Here is a 22,914-nt window from a genome sequence, read left to right as displayed (position 1 = left end):
GCTTTACTGTTTCTTTCAGGCTGTTTATAAAGATGAGACAGAAGCATATGAATGTTTTTGCACTTATGCTCACGATAATGGCTTTAGCGTCCGAAAGGATCATCATAGTTTTTGGCCAAATTCTAGGAAGATAAAATCGAAGGACTTTGTTTGTTCAAAAGCTGGTTTCAAGAAAAATAATGATCTTAATTCAAGAAAGAGATTCTCTAGACCAGATGTCCAAACTGGTTGTCCAGCCATGGTGAGGTTTGTCACAGATGAAGATGGTTACTGGCATGTCAAAAGATTTATTGAATCCCACAACCATGATTTAGGTAGCCCAGCCGTCCGACACCTTTTGAGATCATGTAGGAATGTTGTTGAGGAGAAAGCTTCCGTCCTAAAATCGATGACAGATGCGGGGATTAGAACCGTTGATGCATATGCCTACCTTGCAGAGGAAGTTGGTGGATGTGAGAATGTCAGATTCTCTAAGAGGGATGCCTATAATTTTATTCAGAAGGAGAAAAGAGCAAGGATTGAAATTGGTGACACTAATTCTTTGATTCAATTATTTAAAGATCTACAAGTTGAGGACCGCATGTTCGCATGAGATGTTCAATATGATGATCAGGACTGGATTTAACTCAAAATATGGATTTCACTTACAATTGTATAACAAATATTCTTGTGTTAAGGATTTGGTAAGGAATCATACATTTTTCAGACTTTCTCCCTCAATTTTCCTATAAGAAGAACCCAATGCTTTTCGAAAATTATGGGTTGAACAATAAGTTTGCTTTCTTTAACAGAAACAGGATTAATGTGGTTGATACAAATTTGATATTCTTGATTGAATGACTTGTATACCTGCAATAATTCAGTTATATAAGGAAAAAAAAAACATGAAAAAATGATTAAAATATTATTTTTACTTACCCTGTACAATGGAGAAACATACAAGTAACGTTGAAATTTGTGTGTTATTATCCTACTCTGCTCTTGTAAAAAGAAAGCAAAAACATCAACATGGTTATATGCTAACTAATCATTTGTGAGCAGAAAGTCAATATCTGCTCTTTTTATTTATATGTTTCCAGATGCAAATATTACGTCGTCTCTACAAAAAAAATAATGTTAAAGAGCAACTAAAGTGCAAGTAAAGCGTAACTAAAGTGCAAGTACAGCGCAAGTAAAGCGCATCTAAAGCGCAACCATAGTGCAACTAAAGCGCAAGTAAACTTACTTTTTATCAAATTTTCTGAAACATTCATTCATAAAATGTTGTTGCTGCTCTGTTAGAAAAGGCTTCCCTGGATAATCCATAATTTGCAATGCAGGTCGTGGCTCAATTTTTATATTATCAACATAGATAACATCTTTGTTATTCTTTTTTGCATATGGTATGATGTGCTTTGATGAACTCTCTGTTTTTTCATCATCTTCTCTTTTTCTTTTTTGCATGGGTGGTTATGGAAGAAGATCTTATTTGGCCAATGGTGGAGGTGGAGGAACATCTTATATGGGTGGTTGTGGAAGAACATGTTTGGGAGGTTGTGGAATAGCTGGAAGAAGATCTTCTTTAGGTTGTTCTGAAGGATGCATAGCTGTAGTTTTCACTGATTGGAGGCAGGAGGAAGAACTAGATATAGGCGGCTTCTCTGGATTGTGATCACAATTCATTTGAAATTCAATAAATTTGTACTTCAGAGAGTCTTGATCTGCTTGAAGTTTCTCCATAATATCTTCAAGACGATCCAACCTAGCTCCCAAATTCTCTTCAATTTTATTCAACATCTTCTGAAATATTTCAAAACATTTTTTCTCAACAGCCTCTAAATCTACACTTCTTTCAATGGGTGGTTGTTCAGCAGAAGGTTGAGTGATGTAAATTTTTTCAGTAGGTGGACGCGTAGAAGGTTGAGTTGGCGGCGGAGGTGAACTTTCTGGTGGTTCATTATGAGGAGAATCAGGGGGAGAGAGAGGGGGAGAGGGAGGTGGGGTGGTGTGAATTTTGTTTCCTTGCGGATGACTTAATTTTCTGGGGTGATTGCAATTTCTGTGGTTCATGCCCTGCCCGGGTTTTCATGTTTTGTATAGCATTAATGTCAGCCCCGTATTTTTCGCCTTCTTCATTACTAACATTCTCAAGACAAACATAAATCTGCAAAAACAAAAAATGTATTATTTTCCTAAAGCGCAATAAAAGCACAACCATAGCATAATTTGCATCATGTACACAAAAAAATTACCTCATTTTTCTTTAAAAATTTAAATAATTTTGCTGCATTCTCTTGAGTAAAGAATAATTCAGTATACCCCTCCCATATTCAAAAACGCGGTCTTATTTCAGGATTGGATGGTTTATTCAAAGAAAAATGTTCCAAAAACCAAATCTGTATAATGCCAAACATAAAAAATTAAAAGTTAACATTAAAAAGCATTATAGATGGAGAATAACCAGTAGGAGTAGAAACTTACCAGTAGAAGAGGAAAAAAATTATTGATGTAACCCAATGATCTTTGCATTTGAAACTTCTCAAAAATTGTGTTGAATTCCCCGACCATGAAGTTCCTTATGCATGAAGCCCAATTAATGGAAGTGAACTCACTTAAATTATTTGCAACAGATGTGAGCCTTCTAGGGGTTTTATAGTTGTTTAGTGGAAAGAAAATGTTAGATAACAAAAACATAATAAAGGTCTTTATTTTTGTAGCATTATCAGTTAATCTGTCTAATAATGACATTTCTATTTTAATTTCAGTTGTTAGAGGTCCATTTAGAGGATCAATCCTCCATTTGATATCAATGCCTCTATTAGGCAAACCTGTCAGAAAATTTCAGTTGTTAAAGTTAAAAAAACATATCCGTATAAAAAATTATATATTCAAAATATTACCTATCAACAAGGCAGCATCGTCAGAAGTGAATTTCAGTAAATGACCAAGGACGATGAAGCCTTCATCAGCAGGACTCCATAATTTGAGAACCTCAAAAAGAAGTAGTATACACTGCTGGAATGCGGGGAACTTAAAAAATTGATGAATGTTCAGATTCTTTAATGTTTGCTCTACTTCATCATCAATAATCTCGACAAAAGCATCACAATATTTCCGAAAGATGTAACATAGCATCTAGATGTTACTGGCCTTTGATACAGCATCCTCATCTATAAAAATAAAAAAATCAGATAAAAGCGCAACTATACATTTCGTAATTATTTAGCTTTAAAGAATGTTGAAATTCAGAAAAAAAAAATAATTGAACATCACATTGAACATATATGCTAGTTATACAATTATTACTAAACCCTAAAATTTAACATAAAGCGTAAACCTTTCGTATCATTTGTTTCATCCATTTACGAAGAGAAGAAGCTTGAAAAATCAGAAAATAAACATTTGAACATTACATTACATTAAACAAACAATGGTAAAATTATAACTAAACCAAACCCTAAAATTTAACATATAACTTAAGCGCAAGTAAAGCGCAAGTTAGGCGCAACCATACCTCTTCCTGATTGATGATCTTCTACAATCTCGTCTTCTACCTCCGGCGGGAAGAAGCTATTGCATAACCGATGGTATTGGAGGAATCCGAGAGCGTTTACCAGAGGTGGAGTAGCAGTGAAAATGTCGCTTGAAAATAAAATACATGGCGTTTCCATTTTTTATTTTCCGGAATTCAAATGAACTGAGTTATCGAGGCGGGTCGCTCACTCTGACAAGACATAAAGCAAATATATTAAATTAAAAAAACGCCTAACAGATGTCGTATTTCTATTGGCGACCAAATGCAGCGGGAGGTGCAAGAGAGGATCGACTTCAGCAGACAAGGGTAGGGGGAGGTGCATGAGAGGATCGACTTCAGCAGACAAGGTTAGAGGCTTGCATAAGTCGGATGTCTGGGTATGGATCTCGATTGGTCGGCTCGGCATAGTTGTTCAAGATCAGATGCAAGCAGTATGACAGGTGTAAGAGGAAATCGCAGAAGGGTCGATTTAGGTCGAGCCGCCGCTATTGAAAGCTTGATCAGGTTGATTTCACTTACAGAGCGGTCGACACAGTGACGGGAGAAGAGAAGTGTAGGGCTTGAGAGTGATGCGGCTGGATTTTGAGGTTGAAGTTGATCAAACGACACAGGAGGTTGGCGAACAACTTCATGTGAGGGTGCGGTGCTTGGAGCTTGCAGCTATTTGCGGTTTGGGCTCAGGCGTGTGGCTGGAACGGAGAGGCAGGGATTGGGGCTGTGTAATGTGAGGTTCGGGCCGAATAGGAGTCAGTTGAGCATAGATCAGACGTGAGGAAGGACTCGAACACGGGGGCTTGCGGTAGAGACGAGATCAGGCGTTGGGTTAAGTAGTTGGATACGCGGCTATGTGCAGTTCAGATGGGAGGCTGGAATCGAAGAGGCAGAAGCGGGAGTCGGAATCTGGGAGAAGAATTGGAAGCTCGTGTGTGGGAACTATTGTCGAAAAAAATGAATGAAGTCTCTCTTTGTGTTCGTTTTAATGCGAGCATGTGATGATCGAGGCGAGGGATTTACGTAGGATTTGAGCGGGATATCCGACAGAGAGATGAGACCCAAATCGGGATAGGTTACGACGATTTGAGCAGGATAAGGGGCAGCCGACTGCAGGATAATAAGTATGATGATTTTTTTCCTTTTTTATTTTAATCTAAATTATTAATTGATAATAATAAAATATAGTCATATTATTATCATAATTATTATTAAATGACAGAAAATTAAAAGATGATTTTGCCTTGATTTATGCGTCATCATCTTGAATTGCGTGATGTTGCCTCGAAATCTATGCATTTTGCCATGAGATCGACATCGATTTCCTCGCACATTCATTGAGCGAAATTACAGTCGATTTTCGGTATGTCGATGTTTCGAACGAAACAGAGAAGTTCATTTCGCAACCGGATGTCGTTTGGGCAGTGTCGCGCATCAATTTTGGGTGTCGATCGCCAATTTTGACCGTTTTCGCTCGATTTGATTGCAAGGTGCACACTCTGAGGCGAATTTGACGCTTCGATCGCAACGGCGTAGTCAGTTTGGCTATCGGAGGTATTTTGACCATTCAAGTGTCGTTTTGCGCCTATTGACCGTTAGTTAAGTCGCTAATTTTTGCTTCTTTTGTGTGTTTTTGAATGTATGGGTCAATAGAGACAGAATGCGAAACGAGTATTCACGAAAAGGTTGGTGTAGCTCTAGTGTTAGATAAGATTTTAGAGATAGTCACCTTAGATGGTTTGGTTACATAAAAAGTCTGCTTTTCAATGACCTTGTTAGGAGAGTTGATGTATCAAATTTGACCCATGTTAATAAAGGTAAAAGCAGACCTAAAAAGATTGGTTAGAAAGTATTAAAAATGACATTTTTTATTAGATTTAAATGAGAATTTGACTTTTAATAGGACACGATAGAAAAAAAGATTTATGTAGTCAATCCCACATTGTGGATAAAGGCTTGTTATTGTTGTTGTTGTATCTTGATGTATTTGATATTGAAGTTCAAATTTCTCTTTCACCCAACTTTTCAATGGTTGAAAGAAAACTGATCTGGTTATAAAAATAATTATAAAATTTTCATAGGTCATTGCAAAAGTGGAAGATTAGGTTTATCAGAATTCCAAGAACAAGCTCCTTAGGTTTCAAATGTGCCTAGCTTGTTCCTTCAGATGATCTCCCTCAGGTTGATCTTGTTTTGGATAAAGTCGTCAGTTTAATATTTTGGTTACTTTGGATCTTCTTCAGTTTAAAGATAATAGAATTCATTCTACCTTAATGATGGAACTAATAGTTACTTGTATTCCCTTGCAAAATCAGCTACTTTATAAAGTTGTTGATCCTTTTTTTTTTATAAAGTTGTTGATCCGTCCTACATTTTACGGGCCAAAACTCACACCTAAATCTTACTTGCCAGTACTCACACCTTTACTAGCCAAAACTTACACCTTCTAAATGGATAATATAGGGAGGGAATAGAAGAATGGTAATCATTTTTAGAAGAAAAGTGGACTAAGTTTATTAGAACAAAGGTTTTGAAGGATAGGAAAATTAGATGAATGCCCAATTTATAAGTTAATATTGTTGGAAGATTAAGTGATTATTGAGTGTGATCAGTTTATATACTTCGAATCTATTATGTAATATACTAGGTCCATCGACAGGAACCCAACTTTTACACATAATGCTAGTTAGTTAAAATTAGAAAATGTCTCCATAGTATTATGACATAAGAAAGTAATGCAAAAACTTATTAGTTGCCTAAAACAACAATTAAACACATAATGTGTATGGATCCAAATTTTGGGTGACAAATAAATTACTAATCACCAAATAAAGTGAGAAATAATAAAATAGTTAAGATATATATGCAGTAAAAATAAGAATAATTGTGGAATAAATTATTTTTTATTAAAAAAGATGTTAAGAGTCACCTTCATGGAAGATAAAAGAATGAAAATAAGAATTTGGTGATTTAGACATGCATTACATAAGGGAGAAGTTGCACCAATTAAGCATCTAGATATAAAATAATGCGGAAGAATTAGGACAAAAAATTTGGGTTGACAAAATATAGATATAATTAACACCATATGTTGCACATAATAGGAATAAAAAAGAATGTTGATTGGGAATTCATAAAGCTAACCCTAACTATTGGGATAAGCCAATGAGGTTGATATTGATGATGAAATAATGATTGAATGTAATTGTCTAAGTAAAATATAAGAAAACATTTACTCTTTGGATACATCTTCTGCTCGTAAGGATGCAACTTTTTTATCAGATTTTTCATTTTTATGCCATTCTCAGGTGCTCAATCTCGTTTGACATTTCCTTAGCAGTTTATTGTCCTCCTTATATTACTATTATGGCCCTTGCATTATGCCTATTTCATTTTGAAACTTTATTACCACAATACTCAAGGAAGTTTGGGGTTTGTAGTTGAATTTTTGGATTGTATGTTGAAGCATTATCAACTGTACAAATGCTTCCTATTACCTTCTTTATCTTGCATTACTTGTATGCCATTTGTTTCATACAGATCTAGTACATTTAGTCTTGTATTTTCTTCCTGCATTTTATTTGACAGAATGATTTCACCATTAGTTGCTTATTTCTTACTCCTACTCCTTTTAATGGAGGTTAGGATTCTAATAGGCCGGTTCACTCTGAACCAGCCCAGGAGCCGGCCCAACAGCCGGCTTAGGTGTATAGGAGGCGAACAAAGCGGGGTCCGCCTCCTTTATTATTGTCGCCCCTTTGGGCCAATGGGGAGAGGGGGTTTGGGAGGCTAGTTTGAGAGGGAAAATTTGAATGAGAGATGTTTGAATTAGGAAATTAATTATATGAATAGAGGGGTTTGTTTGGGAGGGAGTTTTTATGCATGATTTGAGTTTTCTCTTGGAGTTCTTGGGATTTTTGGCTCTAGATTGCTTGTCTAGAGATTTGGGAGAGAACGATCCACCTCTCGAATTGGGGATCACTTGTACCTTGCTTTGTCTTTTTTGGCTTGATTCTCTTAGTGTAATCCAACGTTTTTTGGGGCTGATTTCATCCAAATTTTGTAGAGTTTGAAAGAAGGAGAGGGGAAGTTGATGATGACTATGGCTATGATCGTTGAAGGGAAGATCATGACAGTTGGGGAGCACCTCTTGTTTGTGGAATGGGAGGATATGGAGGATCTAGGGGCAATTGGGGTGACCCCTTAGAATTGGGGAGTACTTATATCATCTTGGGGATGAAATGGCTGCAAACATTAGGGGAGACCAAGGTAAATTGGGGAGCACTGAGGATGGAATTGGTGGGGGGAAGGAGAATGGTGATATAGGGAGATGTTGAGCTATCTAGAGTGGGAGTCTCTCTCAAATCCATGATCAGAACCATACAGGAGGTTGGAGGTGGATATTTGATAGAACTGCAACGATTAGAGACGGTTAGTGTGGGGGAAGAGGGGGACATTTCTCTTGTAGTGCAACTAGTCATAAAACAGTTCAGTGAGGTGTTCCAGCCACGTCAAGGGTTACCACCACTCAGAGAACAGGAGCATGCAATTCTTCTAAAGGAGGGGGTGTCACCGATTAGTGTACGACCCCACTGCTATCCCCAGATTCAGAAGGATGAAATTGAGAAGTTGATTAGGGAGATGTTGGAGGCTGGGATCATCAGACCAAGTGTAAGTCCTTCTCTAGCCCGATGTTACTAGTTAAAAAGAAGGATATGAGGTAGAGGTTTTGTGTGGATTACAGGGCGTTAAATAAATTGACTATACCAGATAAATTTCCCATTCTGGTGATTGACGAGATTTTGGATGAACTAACTGTATGGAACAGTGATGTTCTCCAAACTGGATTTGAAGTCGGGATACCATCAGATCCGGATGAGAGAGGAAGCATCTCAAATACAACGTTTTGGACACACTAGGTGCATTATGAGTTTCTAGTTATGTCATTTGGGCTTACCAATGCCCTTGCTACTTTCCAGTTATTGGAACAGGGTGTTCAGACAGTATCTTCGGATGAGGGAGTTGATGGCTATTGTTTTAGCCATCTAAAAGTGGCGACTCTATCTGTTAGGTAGACATTTCATTGTCAGAATAGATCAGAGGAGGCTGAAATACTTGTTGGAACAACGGATGGTGACTGAAGAGCATTAGAGATGGCTGTCAAAGTTGTTGGGGTATGATTTTGAAATCAATACAGACCAAGAGGGGAAAACAAGGCGGCAGATGCGTTGTCCAGATGTATGGGAGAGCCACAAACAATGGCAGTGTTTGTTCCTTTGATGCTGGATTGGGAGGCCATTAAGAAAGAGAGCTCTAGGGATGAGGAGTTGGGGAAGATCAAGACAACATTATTGAGGGAATGTGGTAGCTACCCAGGGTTCTCAGTAGAGGGGGACAGACTGTTGTATCAAGGGAGGTTCGTAATTGCCCAGGACCTCAATCCACATCCCAAACTTACTCTAGGAATTTCATAGAAGTGCGGTTGGGGGCCATTCAGGGGTGCATAAGACTTACAGGAGGTTAGTTGCTGAGTTTTACTTGAAGGGAATACATAGAGATGTGGAGGAGATGGTGGCAAGGTGTGAGATTTGTTAAAGGAACAAATACCTGGCTATGTCACCAAGGGGACTACTACAGCCATTGGCATTACCAGGATGGGTATGGAAGGAGATATTCATGGATTTCATGGATGGGTTGCCCCGTTCAGAAGGCTTCATAGTGATTCTGGTGGTGGTGGATAGATTGAGCAAGTATGCTCATTTTATTCCCCTCCGACATCCTTACATCGCGGTGACAGTGGCTTCAGCTTTCATTAGAGAGGTGGTCAGATTGCATGGGATATCAAAGGCAATTGTGTCAAATAGAGATAAGTTGTTCCTCAGTCATTTTTGTAGGAAATTGTTCAGATTGCAGGGGGCAGTCCTGAAGAGGAGCACTACTTACCACCCACAGCACATTGAAGCCGAGTCAAACGGAAGTGGTCAATAGGAGCTTGGAGACCTACTTGAGATGTTTTGTGTAGCAGACACCCAAGTTGTGGGCCAAGTGGCTATCATGGGCGGAGTACTGATACATCACCTCGTTTCACTCGGCTTCACAGATGACTCAATTCAATGTGCTGTACGGAAGGGACCCTCACTTTGTGCACTTTGGGAGTAGCAGTACTCTAGTTTCTTCAGTGGAGGAGTACTTGGGGGAGAGAGATCGAGTGTTAGAGGAATTAAAGAGACATCTACTGAGAACTCAAAAGATTATGAGAAAACAAGCTGATGGGTATAGGAAAGACATCCAATTCGAAGAATGAGATAGGGTGTTCTTAAAGCTCTGACCATACTGACAGAAGACAGTTGCCAACAGGAGAAATGAAAAGCTCGCTCCAAGATACTTTGGACCTTATGAAATATTGGAAAAAATTGGAGCAATTGCATATCAGCTAAAACTACCACCCATGGAGACTATTCATCCGATTTTTCATGTGTCATAGTTGAGAAGAGCCATTGAATATTATACAGCCATCTCGGAGTTAGTAGCAACACTTACATAGGATTTGGAGGTGATTCTGGAACCCTTAGAGTTGATGGGTGTTCGCCAGAAAGAAGATGGAGTTAAAGAAGTGTTAATCAAGTTGAAGAATCTGGCTGACTATGATGCCACGGGGGAACCATACGAGAGTGTAAAACCCAAAAAATATCAATCATCAGCATCACACACGTTTCGATACGTTGTGACGAAATTAGGCAAAATTTTGAAGTTGCGGAATTCGACGCAATAAATTTATAAATTTCTACACAAAATTTCAATCGAAACAGTATAAAGAACATACCCCTAATTTCGCACGATTTTAAAACTAAAAATCGTCGTAGTTCTTTTAAGTAAACTTTAATCCTTTCTGCCCATTCTATCCCTCATAAAGCCTTAAGGAAGAGTTAAGTAGGAGGGGCACATGTGTAATTTTCCCACAAAACTCCTTAAATCCTTAAGGGACCGAAATATTTCGGTTCCTTGCATTATTTGCTTCGATTGGCCGAACAAAAGGGAGAGGGAGGCGGAGAGAGGAGCGCAGGTTCAAGGCTAGGGAGGCTCTCCGGCGGTGGTTCGTGAAGGAGATTGAAGGGAGAAGGTTGAAAAGAAATAAGGTGAGTTTTTAAAAGTATTTTCATGATTTTCCCTTAGAGTTCGTTCAAGAAAGAAAAATTATGGTTTAATGAAAACTTCAAATCTCCTTAGCAAATTGATAGGGAAGTTTTAGGAGATGACTTTAAGCATGAAAATGAGATGTTCCCCTAAAAATTTTATATTTCAAAAATTAGGATTTCTTCCGATTTTCGTTTTCTTTTAAAATTATTTTGTAAAAATGCTTCCTAATGGCATTAGAAAGCTTTCTATAGGAAGTTAATTTAATTTTATGATGCAATTTCAAGTTTTAAAAATTAGGGTTTTTCCCTATCATGAAAACCCTTAAGTATTATGGTCCTAATTGGACTTAGGAAGGGTTTAGAGGTGAAATTTAGGGTTTTTACACAATGGTTTTTTTTTTTTTGTAATTTTCATTTATATTAATCCAAAAATTTATTGTATTTTCCTTAAGTATTAAGTGTATGGGAGGTTCCTTAGGCATATGTTATGTAATGGACTTAATAGGGTTCCCAAAAAGTTAAGGTTTTAATGAAATCTCAAATTTTGAGAAATTATGAATAAGATTAATTATGGATTGGCAAAAAGGTTCAATTAGGAAGTTTAAGAAAAACGTATGGGTAGGTTCTTTATTCTCATAGTCTAGGATTTGAGAAGTTTACGTTTAGGCATATGACATTTACACATTGTGTTATGTTTCTTTTAGATATTGAATGTGTAAAGGGAAGAATTCATTAGGACTTTCAGCAAGTAACACATCGCAGTGAGGTAGGTAAAATGAAGTTCTTTTAAATTTGAAAAATCATTCTCTTTCCAAAAAAATATCATTGTATTATAATCTCATGTGAGTAGTTTATCTTTTAAGTGAAATTTGTACTTTCATATGTGGCTTAACATGTTCTTACATGAATACTTTTGAATACATAATGCAAATGGATCTCTCATGTGATGATTGTAGAAAATACAAAGCTTGTCTCTTTTTTTTTTTTAATGAAATTATACAATCATGTAGAAACATATGAGAACATTAGACCATACGCATGAATGACATGTTAAAGTCCCTTTTATGCTTAAATATTGAATGTTTACATGTGTATGTTTGATACACAGTATCAATGATAAAGGGGCTCTTTTGAGCCAATAATAAAGGGATTCTTCGGAGCCAAATGGTAAATGAATGACCAATTGAAAAATGTACCCGATCAGTACAAAACAAACGATACTCCCGTGACGGATGATTAAGATTATGTTAATATGATATCATGTCATTATGTTATAGGTATAAGAGGTATCAAATGAACCATGAATGCTTAATGAAAAAGTATTGCAAGCTTATGCAAAGAAAGAGAATATATAGATTGACTTAGAGACATTTTTACTTTAGTTAATATATCATGACATGTTGATTGTTTCTTTATTTAAAAGTATATATATGTTGTACTCCTTCATTTACCTCTAAATTTAATTGAATATCATTTTATCTACTGAGTTGTGACTCATCCAACTTATGAAACCTTTTTTTAGGAGAACCTGTTAAGCAATAATGACGGATAGACCAAGTTATACGTACCGTCGTAGGGAGACGACGGGTGATAAGTTTCTTCTTTTTGGTTTTTTTGACATTTTGTGTTAGATGGATTCATAATGACTTGTAATAGGTAAATTTTGGATATCCATCTATGTATCGAACATTTATGTTTATATTGATATTATGAATGATAGAGGAAAAAAAATAAAAATTTTACTTGGAATACTTAGTGGCTCTTTTTATATGTTTGGAGATACTTTGATTATGTTATGTGAATGTTTTAACTTTTATCGTCCGACCATCCGTTCCCATCTCGTTAATTCGAGTCCCCGGGTCGGGTCGTGACTCCCGGCCCGGCTTGTGATAGAGGGTGAAATAGTAGTTTCCTAATTTTCACCTTAAGGATAAGGTGATTCTTTGGAAGGGCGGTATTGATATGTCGGTTCACCCTGAACCTGCCCAGTGGCCGACTCAGGTGTATAGAAGGCGAACAAAGGGGGGTCCACTTCCTTTATTGCTGCCGCCCCTTTGGGCCAATGGGGAGAGGGGGTTTGGGAGGCTAGTTTGAGAGGAAAAATTTGAATGAGAGATGTTTGAATTAGGAAATTAATTGTATGAATAAAGGGGTTTGTTTGCGAGGGAGTTTTTATGCATGATTTGAGTTTTCTCTTGGAGTTCTTGGGATTGTTTGTTCTAGATTGCTTGTCTAGAGATTTGGGAGAGAACGACCCCCCTCTTGAATTGGGGATCACTTGTATCTTGCTTTGTCACTTGTATCTTGCTTTTTTGGGGATGATTTCACCCAGATTTTGCATTATTCTTGTTGTTTTCTCCAATTAGTGATAAGTTTGCTTGCGAACTCAAGTATTTCCCTTAGGGTTACTTGCGAACTCAAGTATTTCCAATCAGATTCTTGGGTTGCAAAAGGTCCTTTTTGTAATATTGCATGGAGATTGCTTTTCTTTATGACATGATGAGGTTCCAAACATGTGAGTATTGGATGTTTCACTCCTTTGTAGCTTAGTCATCTCCATCTGCCTATTGACAATAGGTTAAAATAAGACCTAGGATGCATGTTTGTCTACTGGCCGCAATCGAGGCCTTTGGTGGTTGTCGCCATGTGACACTAGTTGAATGACTTGGTAGGAGTGGTTGTACACTAATTATTATTGCATTGGGAGCTATGATGCACCGACACTCCGCTTAAAGAGGGTATGTTGTTAAGAGAGTTGCTACTTAGTTTTTGCATGTTTTACATTCTTGCAACTTGTATAGTTTGATGATTCCAAATATTATTGTTTTAATTATTATTTTCTCCTAATATTTTTTTGAAGAATTATTTTTACTCTTGTGTGGACTAATATTTCAGGATAATCGTACTCCAGACAAATGAAGACTTCAAATCAAATTCAACATTCGATAGTTTGTAAATTGAAGTCTGTATTTTTTTCACTTTATTCAGTCTGAGAGAGTGATTATAATTGAGTAACCTAGCACACACATACTAGGGGAGATCTTTGATTGTCAATTTTTTTTTATACTGATTGTACAAGACAAACAAAGTTCGTACGGGACGATCAAGTTAATTATACCCCTCGGAGAGCAATGGAACGAACAGAAAGCGAGAAAATTTTTCTAAGTCCTGATCGTCCAGACGAATTTTTCCAGTTCGTCCTTGGACGATGTCCTATGACTTCTCACTTTATGCTGTTCGTCCAGACGAAATGCCTAATTCATCCATGAACGATGTTCTCTGTTTTCACGTTTACACGGTTCATCCAGAAGAAATGTCCTGTTCGTCCCTGGACGATGTTCCCTGACTTCACAATTTTAATTATCGTCCAGACGATTTTACCCTGTTCGTCCCCGGACGAAGTGCTCTGGATTCATGCTTCGTACTGTTCGCCCAGACGAACATGAACATTCATCCCAGGACGATGTTTTCTGTTCCTTAAACATATGGACCGTTTGCAGTTATGTTTCAACGAGGCTTTAAGATAACCGTTTGTACCGGACGAACATAGTTCATACGGGACAATGATCGGGTACGAAGTCATTTCGTCCGAATGCACATAGAGTTCGTACTTAATAGTATTACACTGTTCGTACGTACGAAATTACGATCGTACAGGACGATCAAGCACGCAAAGATTTGAAAAATTGCAGTTTTTGGACGGTTTTTTGTCTTTCATATAAAATGTCCACTTAAATCTGTCTCTTAATCTTTTTGTCCACTGGTCTTCGTGCTAACTGAAGAGAGAGTGTGAGAGAGTGTTTGAAGGAGATTTTTTACCACTGGAGCGTGAATGATTCACTTGGTACTCAAAGGTAAGGATCTTTATTTTTGAATTATGATTACTTCACTCTTTTATCTGGTCCTTCCAGATTTCTTGTGAGAAGATCTTGTCAAGGAGATCCGGTTCTCTGCTGACACTCGAGGAGTGTGAACAACGAAGGGTACTTTGCCTACACTTGGAGAAGTTTGAAAGGATGAAGTTTCCGAGATAAACTGGAGATAAACTGGAGCTCCTCTAATTGATGTGCTCCTAAGATTGGCATATGACAAATTTATACGACATTTGATTCATGTCGGAAATGTATTCAACTCTTTGACCTGCAATTGTATTAGTTAGAAAATACATGTTAGTCTTATTAGAACCCTAAATTGGAGAAAAGGGTAAACAAGACCAAGAAGATAGGCAAAGAAATATATGTTATTTTATTTTATTATTATTATTATTTAAAGAAAACATTGTTTTACTGTATGTTAAATTTATTTTTTAGGGATCGTAATGTAGACATTACAAAGAAATCATAATGTTTGTGGAATTGTTTCAACATATGAAAGATTTATTAAGATAAACATAAAAGTACGGAAATAGGATTTAAAATCCAAGGTTTTAAGACATAAGATGTTATAAGCGACAATATAGATCCATTATCAACCCTAAAAGGTGCTAGCCTATCATTTAACTCTTGTACCTAGTAATAAATAGTAATAAAAAAAAATCGTTGCTTCAACTTCACTCATAAAACACCTTTTGACCATTAGCATAGCATCCCAATATTTTTATCAACGAAGCTTCACGACAAAACCATCATTCAGATATTCTTTGAGGGTAAACATTTTGTACAAACATTCTAGAAACTTTGATTAAGGGCTGTTTGGTTGGTTATAAAGTGAATGAAGTGTAAAGTAAATACATTGTAAAGTAAATTCTTTGGGGTTATTTAGTTGTTTGTAAAGTGATGCAAGGGAATTGTTTTTTTCTGCTTGGTTTGGTGTATGCAGAGTAAAATAAAATCAGCCCATTGCCCCCAACAGAAGACACACCTTGCGGCTGCGGGTTCCTGCATGATTTGGTCCCACCATCGTGCAGCTCCAGGTTCTTGCACGGAGTGGCCAAATCAATCGGAAGTGGAAAGGCATACCTTGGAGCAAATTACCTGTGTTCGTCTCCTACGTCGATGTTCGACCCAACACTCGGCTTCACATGTACCACCCGACTCCCGCACACGCTAGAGAACCCGCCTTCGCTGCTCCACGCATGAACGCTCCTGTTCTGCCTTCGCCAGTCTCATGCGAGCGAAACCTCCTCCGCATGTTGTATGCATGAACACTCCCATCCTTTCTCCACCCATCTCATGCGAGCGAACCCGCCTCCGCCTACTCCCCACACGAACGGCTCTCGTCCCGTCTCCACTCATCTCACTCGAATGAGACCTAAAGCCGCACATCGTGCAGCTCTTCCCACACGTGAATCTACACTGTCTGGACTCCCGTTCCTCTATCTTCTCTTATTCCTGCACACAACTCCTGCCAGTGCGCCCGCATAATTCCTTTTTCTTTCGGTTTTGAGCGGGTTCGCTTCAAGCGGAAATGCACTACCGTGGCAAGTTCGGAATGCTTTACGAATTTACTTTACCCGGTAACCAACCAAACACGGAAAAATGAAAAAGTAAAGCATTTACTATCCTTTGCATTCACTTTTCCTCTAACCAAACAACCCAAGAGGAGCTATTGTTCTTAAGGCTAATAGTTTTATTAAAATCGTTTTTTATTTTTTATTTTCTTAAGGGTAGTAATTGAACTTCAATAGTTGTACTTATATACTGACTGTAGATTTTTCTTAATGTTGCTTTATATGATAGTACGTAATGATGCCCCCTATTACCTGCTTCAAGTTTTCCTTTGGTTGTTCACCAGGACAGCATTTAACAACAGTATTGTTGTTGTGCATCTTCCTTTCTCTTATTAGAAATATTTCTATGATCACTATTCTGTAAATGCCTTTTGTCATTTTGATTTTCCCATCATAAAATCCCATTATCCCCAAAATTTCTTCTTTTCAATTACATATACATCTTTCTGATCATGGACGTCACTGCTCTTTGTACCGCAGGGTATATGGTTGTGCGAGCACAGGGATCATGCTTCCTCACGGAAAATCGTTGTTACTCTTAATGGCATGACTGTCTAAAATTATGGAGCTTTAGCTTTCATTTGGGGCGTTTTTCTTAGTTTCTTAAAGTAAAGTTTTAGTATAAAAATTTAAATTTTCTTACTAAAAAATTATTTTAAGAAGCAATAAGAAAGCCATCTTAAACGAAGCTTTCATGTGATAAACTATGATGGTTTACATCCTGCTCAAAAGACCTTTATTTCTGTTTTGCCATTATATTTTTGTCTATTTTGTCTTATGATTCGTCATCTTGCATCAAGGATTGTGCTAAATCCTTTGCCAGGTTCTTGAAGCTTGAGATCTGAGCAGTTGCTCTCTGTTTCGGCCTTAATGTGTAGCATTTGTAGTATTACTAGACCCCGTAGAGGGTAGCAAAAGCTCTTAATTAACAAATTAAAATGAGCTGCATAACATGATAAAATATAATCGGATTGGTAGTAAACCTCATATGATTCTTATCATGGTGGTATCACCATCAAACATGGCCGCCAATTGATGCAATCAAAATGCTCTGTCCTTCATAATTTCAACATAATATAAAGGGTTATTAGGATCCATTTTTTATTCTATGTAATATGATGTTATTTATAATAAATAGTTGATTTAATGTTGTTTCTCTCATATTAAAGTTTTTTTTTTAATTATATTACTTGACAAATATGAAATACTGAAGAATAGTTCAATTGGTTGCTGCCAAGGTATAATATCTATAAATAATATGTTCATTGTATTGTTGTGTGAATAATTTTGTTGTCTACACTATAAAATCATCCAAACAAAATGCATATAAACATTAATTCTTATTTTGGAGAAATAGGTGTTATATCTAGATGTTAGGTTATTCAAGAGATAAAGATTGAAAAAAAAAGTGTAATTTAATTTCAAATAATATTCTATTGTTCAAGATAATATTCAATAAAAAATGTTATATTTGAGTAAAAAGATTGTTATGTTCATGAATATTTATATGACATTTGAATATGATATGAAGATTTTTATTATTAGATGAATCATCACTTGATAGTTGTGGTCTTGAGTGCTAATTTAACTACATACAATTGCATGATTGAAATTATCAATTCTCTGACCCAAGATTCAAAAATTTAAATGTGTTTCAAACTCTGGAAAAAATTAAAAATTTCAATATAAGAGTCTTCAACACTTGCCAATTTCAATGTGGTTTTGTAAAGGCATTTTATGCATTGAATTTCATTTACATTAAGCATAACATGGCATTGGAGCTATTCTAACATGTGGAGAAAGCGTAGCTCTATTAAATCAAAATTTTCTTGGGCTCCGACATTGTAATTTCCTAATCTGACACCAAGGAGTTGAAGACACTATGACATTGATAGTTCTTGCATTATGGTGCTGGTTCTTAAATTTACAATTTTTGCTCATTTTCTTGAGATATTCCTACACATCATCAATTAAAATATACATCTTTATTGGAGTTTAATACAAGAAAAACAAACATAAATTTCACTGAACACCTATTCAATAGATTATAACTAGATAAGCTCCCTTCAATCAAAAGATTTTGATTAAGAGAACGATAGACTCAATAGAAGAGTATAGCTAAATCAATAAAATGCATAAACATATGGGATTCCTTTAGTAAAAAGAGTACGATTGAGGGTAGAGATTCTAGAATAATGAAAACTTTGCTTAAGATAGTATGATTAAAAAAGCATGATTAGGTTAAAGAAATGATAATTTAATCAAACGAGCATAACTACACTAGTGATGAATTCTACCAAAGGTACATAACTAAATTTAGGATATAGCTAGTAAAATGAGCATTACTAGGGGAGTGATAGTATAGTCAAAAGATCTTGGTCACATTTAGAAGAGCATGGTTAATCTAGAATATTTCCAAATAAAAAAAAAACATCATCTAGATAGAATAAACAAGATAAAAAAGCATGATCAATCTAAAACAATCCTCAACTAAAAAGGCTTGTCTAAGTGAATGAAGGTACAATCAAAATGGCTTGATTGTACTAGAATAGGCTGTCAAAATAACAAGATTAACATAAGAATATATATATATATATATATTGGGGGAAATTTTGGGGCGTCAGCACATATCATTGATATAAAGAAAAATTACATAATGAAGATCAAATGCAATCACAAAAAAATATGACGCAATTGACAAAACACTATCAGCTCAAGCTGCTAAACAAGAGAAAACTATAGAGCAAAAATAGAAAAATGCATAATACAAAAAAATTAAGGACTCAGTAAGCAATCGTCTTGAAGATCACCCAGGCTACCAAAATCATCCAGTCGGATTGTAGGGCTCCCCTGGTTGCCGAAGAGAAAAAACAGTCTGAGACCATCCAAGGGGAGTAGAAAAAGATTGCCATCATCATTGTCCTTCAAAAACTCATCCAGCCCATGGTTGCCAAAGGAGGCCGTCCAGGGACACCAGCATACCTTCCACAGCAAAAAGGCAGAGATTAAGTGAACATAAACTGTTGACATTGAAAGCATTTCTTCTTGAAAGTCTTAAGATAAACAACCTTTTTAATCTTCGAAGTAATGGTTGTAAGGCATTCAATATTGTTCCCAAAAAGTCTGTCATTGCGGGCTCTCCAGGTATAGTATACAATAGCATAAATTAGAAGGAAACAGAAATTCTTCCTATTGCAATCAGTTTCCAGATCATCCATATCATTAAAAATCTGCCCTAAGTTTGGGCGCATAAGCATGGAATTCATCCTAGGTAGGAAACATTTCAGAATATTGAAGGTGAAATCACACTCAAAAAGTAAATGGTTTTTAGTTTCTCTTCCAGATTTGCAGAAAACACAGTGAGGAGAGTCAGGAATTCCCCTAGCAGTCAAGGCATCAACAGTCTTAAGCCAATTTTTGAAAGCAAACCAAGAGTAAATAGAAAACCGCAGAGAATAATGTTTATGCCAAACAAATTTATACCAGGGAACCACCTCAAACTCTTCATAAAATAGTTTGATGAAATTGCGGAAAGAAGGCTTTGCAGGTTTAGTCCAACAACATTCATCAGACGAATTACAAATAGGGACAGAATTGATCATAGCAGCTAAGTGGGTTGGAAAGTTTGGAGGTAAATTCCAGCAACCATTATTAATATGGCTGCTAACAGCCAAATTAGTAGAAGTGATAAGAAATTCCAGATTAGCTTGCTTTAGTCTATCCGCCACCGACTGTCCAAAGCACCAGGGGTCCCAAAAAAAAGAAAGATGATTGAAAGTAATAATTTTGAAATTAAGAGAGTGCAGTAAACATTTAGCAACATCACAGAGTGCTTTCCAGTAAATAGAGCATTTTGAATTGTCATAATTCCAAAAAGAGCCATATTTTTCTTTCCACCAGCTGATTAAGTAACTATTGGAATTTAAAAACCTCCAAACAACAGTGCCACCAAAAGCATAGTAAAGAGATTCAATAGAGTGAATACCGAGCCCCCCATGGATCTTTGGTTTGCAAGTGTCTTTCCAAGATATCATGTGCAATCCTCTCTTATGAATATCCCCATAGTATAAAAACCTAGAGCAAAGGCTTTTAATAGTTTTAACACAGGTTTTAGGAATAAAGGTCCCACGAACCCAATAAGCCAAAATGTTGTTGATTGTATAATTGTGATATTGCAGCCTACCAACAAACGAAAGGTTTCTAGCCTTCCAGCCATCCAAAGAGCCCGAAATTTTTTCCAAAAGAGGCTGGTAGTCACAGATTTTCAATCTCCTATGAAAAATTAGGATGCCAAGGTATTTTACAGGTGCAGTAGAAATAGGGATATTCAGTGTGCTGTAAATAGCCTCATCATTAGTGACATTCTTAGATAAAAGAATATTTATTTTGTTACTATTCACCTGTAAACTCGATATGCTAGCAAAATTATTTAGGAAGTTGTTTAGATAATGAGCATTATCCAAAGAATCCTTAGCAAATACCAACAAATCATCGGCATAGAGTAGATGAGAGATAGAGATGTTGCCAGCCTTCATACCCTTAAAAGAATTCTGTAAAGTGGCTTCCTCAAAGCAAGAAGAGGCTATCCATGACAATGCAAAATAGGTAGGGGACAGTGGACAGCCTTGTCTAAGGCCAGAAGATGATTTAAAATAGCCATCAAGCGCCCCATTAATGGAGACAGAGAAGTAAACATCAGATATGCATCCCTTGATCCAAGAGACAAAAGCATAAGGAAAGCCTTTGGCTAGCATACGATCAATCAAAAAATTCCTAGAAACTGTGTCAAAAGCCTTGTGTATATCAAACTTAACACAAAAATATTGATTTTTAGAAGAAGAATTGAAATCTTTGAGAAGTTCAGCCACTAACAAAATATTATCAGAGATTACTCTATCCTTATTAAATCCAGATTGGCTAGGATGGATTATAGAAGGCATAACTTCCTTCATCCTATTGGCTAGGATCTTAGCAATAATCTTATAGAAGTTGTTGCAAGGAGAGATGGGCCTGTAGTCAGCAATGTCCTGGGCATGAGGTCTTTTAGGTATAAGAGCTATAGCAGTTGCTTTTGCATGCTTAGGCATAGAGCCAGTAGAGAAAAAGGTCAAAACCGCCTTACAAAGCTGTTTGCCAATAGTATTCCATGTGGACTTGTAAAATTCAAATGTGTATCCATCAGGCCCCGGAGTAGAACATTTAGGGGAAGAGAAGACAACATTCTTGATTTCTTCCACAGTGATAGGAGAGACCAATTGTGGAATAAGGTTGGATGGAAGTTTGAGATGTATGGGAGCAGTCCAGGTAGAAGAGCTGGGAGGAATATTGGTGTTAAAAATCTTTTGGAAATGGTTGACATTTACATTATTGATATCAGCAGAAATAGTGAAATCTCCTTCCGAATTGGTAATACTTTTAATCAAATTGGAATTGTGCCTAGTATTAATCCTGGAATAGAGAAACTTAAGGTCATCCTCCCCATTAGACATCCACTTAGCCTTAGCTCTTTGTAAAATCCAACTTGACCAATCAGAGTTCTTCTCAGCAAGTTGATGATCGATATCTTTTAAGGCCAAATTGAGTTCAGGGTCCAGAGGGGAGGCCTGAATTTGACACAGAAAAGAATGTTGACTACTGGTAAGCTCAGCAATATCTTTTTGAAGAGAATTTGAAGAAACCCAATTCTTGGATTTAATGTTGATCTTGAGAGTTTTGAGCTTTTAAAAAAGACATTAATTGGGCTGCTATGAAATTTTTTGGAGAAAACCTGAATGAGAGAATCCCAAAACTCCGGTTTAGACAACCAGTAGTTTTTGAATAGGAAATGATGCTTTTGATGCTGAGTTTGATCATATTGCAGGAGGATAGGGGAATGATCAGAAATCTGAGGATTGTCCATAATGTAAAATGAGTTCGGGTAAGTATCAAGCCAATTATCATTAACCCGCATCCTGTCGAGTTTAATATGAATAGGATTTTTGGCCCTTTGATTAAACCAAGTGAAATAATGACCTACATATGAGAGATCGTGAACAGCAATATTGAAAATCAAGCTATTAAAGTCAGAAATTTTGCTATTAGTAAGTAAAGAACCACCGGCTTTCTCATGGGGAGACCTACAACAGTTAAAATCCCCTAATATAATCCAAGGAATAGAAATACCAACAACAAGATCAGTAAGATCCTTCCAAAGGATTTGCCTATCATCCATAGAATTCGAAGCATACACCACAGATATGCAATAAACTTCAGTAGTTCCCGAGAAGACAGAGCCATGTATCAACTGTCTGGAAGTAAAAAGCGGCTTGAAACTCACTTTTAGTGAATTCCATTTGATCCAAATTCTTCCAGGAGAAGCGTAAGCGAAGTTGTCATATGAGCCTTCATGTGGAAAAACAAAATGTGTGGAGGTAAACCAAGGGCTGTGGGGTAAGGGATTCGAAATTCTAGTTTCCAAAAGAAAAAGAAGATCAAGGTCAAAATTTGTAACTAAATTCTTGCAACATACAGCTTTGTCCGAGTTGTTAAACCCATGGGTATTCCAGGACGCCAAGAGAGGGGGTCTGGTCATTGGGACTTGGAGGTTGGGGTGGAGGCCTTCTTGACCAATTTTGCTCTTGTGGATTTGGTGGAGGTATTGTTTGTTGAGGATTGCACATTAGAGTACTGTTTATCAATGATGTTGCTGATACTCGCCATTTTGGGGGGATCATGAGGTTTCCCCAAAAGTTCACTATCTATGGATGAAGATGGTGGTTGGGCTGAAATCTTAATTACGGATGGTTCAGGCTGATTTTCTTGGTTGGAAAGGGCATTGAATTTAT

At 36.8% G+C, this 22,914-nt stretch overlaps 2 protein-coding genes across 2 annotated transcripts in view; one reads left to right on the top strand and one right to left on the bottom strand.

The window, feature by feature from the left end:
* The window catches only part of LOC110097947 (putative protein FAR1-RELATED SEQUENCE 10), a 3,791-nt gene extending 3,199 nt beyond the window's left edge, over positions 1–592 (top strand). The window contains exon 2 of the mRNA XM_020824619.1: positions 20–592. Within this exon, the coding sequence (XP_020680278.1) occupies positions 20–592 (573 nt within the window). The remainder of the gene's footprint in view (positions 1–19) is intronic.
* Positions 593–18,865: 18,273 nt separating this feature from the next.
* Positions 18,866–22,661, bottom strand: LOC110097948. Its single transcript, XM_020824620.1, has 4 exons — positions 21,858–22,661; positions 20,224–21,693; positions 19,159–19,821; positions 18,866–19,072 (listed from the first exon to the last, which is right to left on the bottom strand). Exons 1-4 carry the CDS (start codon positions 22,659–22,661, stop codon positions 18,866–18,868), a joined length of 3,144 nt encoding a protein of 1,047 aa, XP_020680279.1.
* Between the last annotated feature and the right edge of the window lie 253 nt (positions 22,662–22,914).

The sequence above is a fragment of the Dendrobium catenatum genome, unplaced genomic scaffold (genome assembly GCF_001605985.2).
Source record: "Dendrobium catenatum unplaced genomic scaffold, ASM160598v2 fragScaff_scaffold_946, whole genome shotgun sequence".
In the NCBI taxonomy this organism is placed as follows: Eukaryota; Viridiplantae; Streptophyta; class Magnoliopsida; order Asparagales; family Orchidaceae; genus Dendrobium; species Dendrobium catenatum.
The sequence above is the reverse complement of the archived record's forward strand: the minus strand, read 5'-3'. Positions and strand labels throughout refer to the sequence as shown.

Coding starts and splice junctions, on each gene's coding strand:
- LOC110097948 (XM_020824620.1), bottom strand. CDS start 22,661: ATGACCAGACCCCCTCTCTTGGCGTCCTGGAATACCCATGGGTTTAAC. Junction 21,694..21,857: donor TTTGGGATTCTCTCATTCAG/GTTTTCTCCAAA, acceptor TGTCAAATTCAG/GCCTCCCCTCTGGACCCTGA. Junction 19,073..19,158: donor TTACTTCGAAGATTAAAAAG/GTTGTTTATCTT, acceptor TTGCTGTGGAAG/GTATGCTGGTGTCCCTGGAC.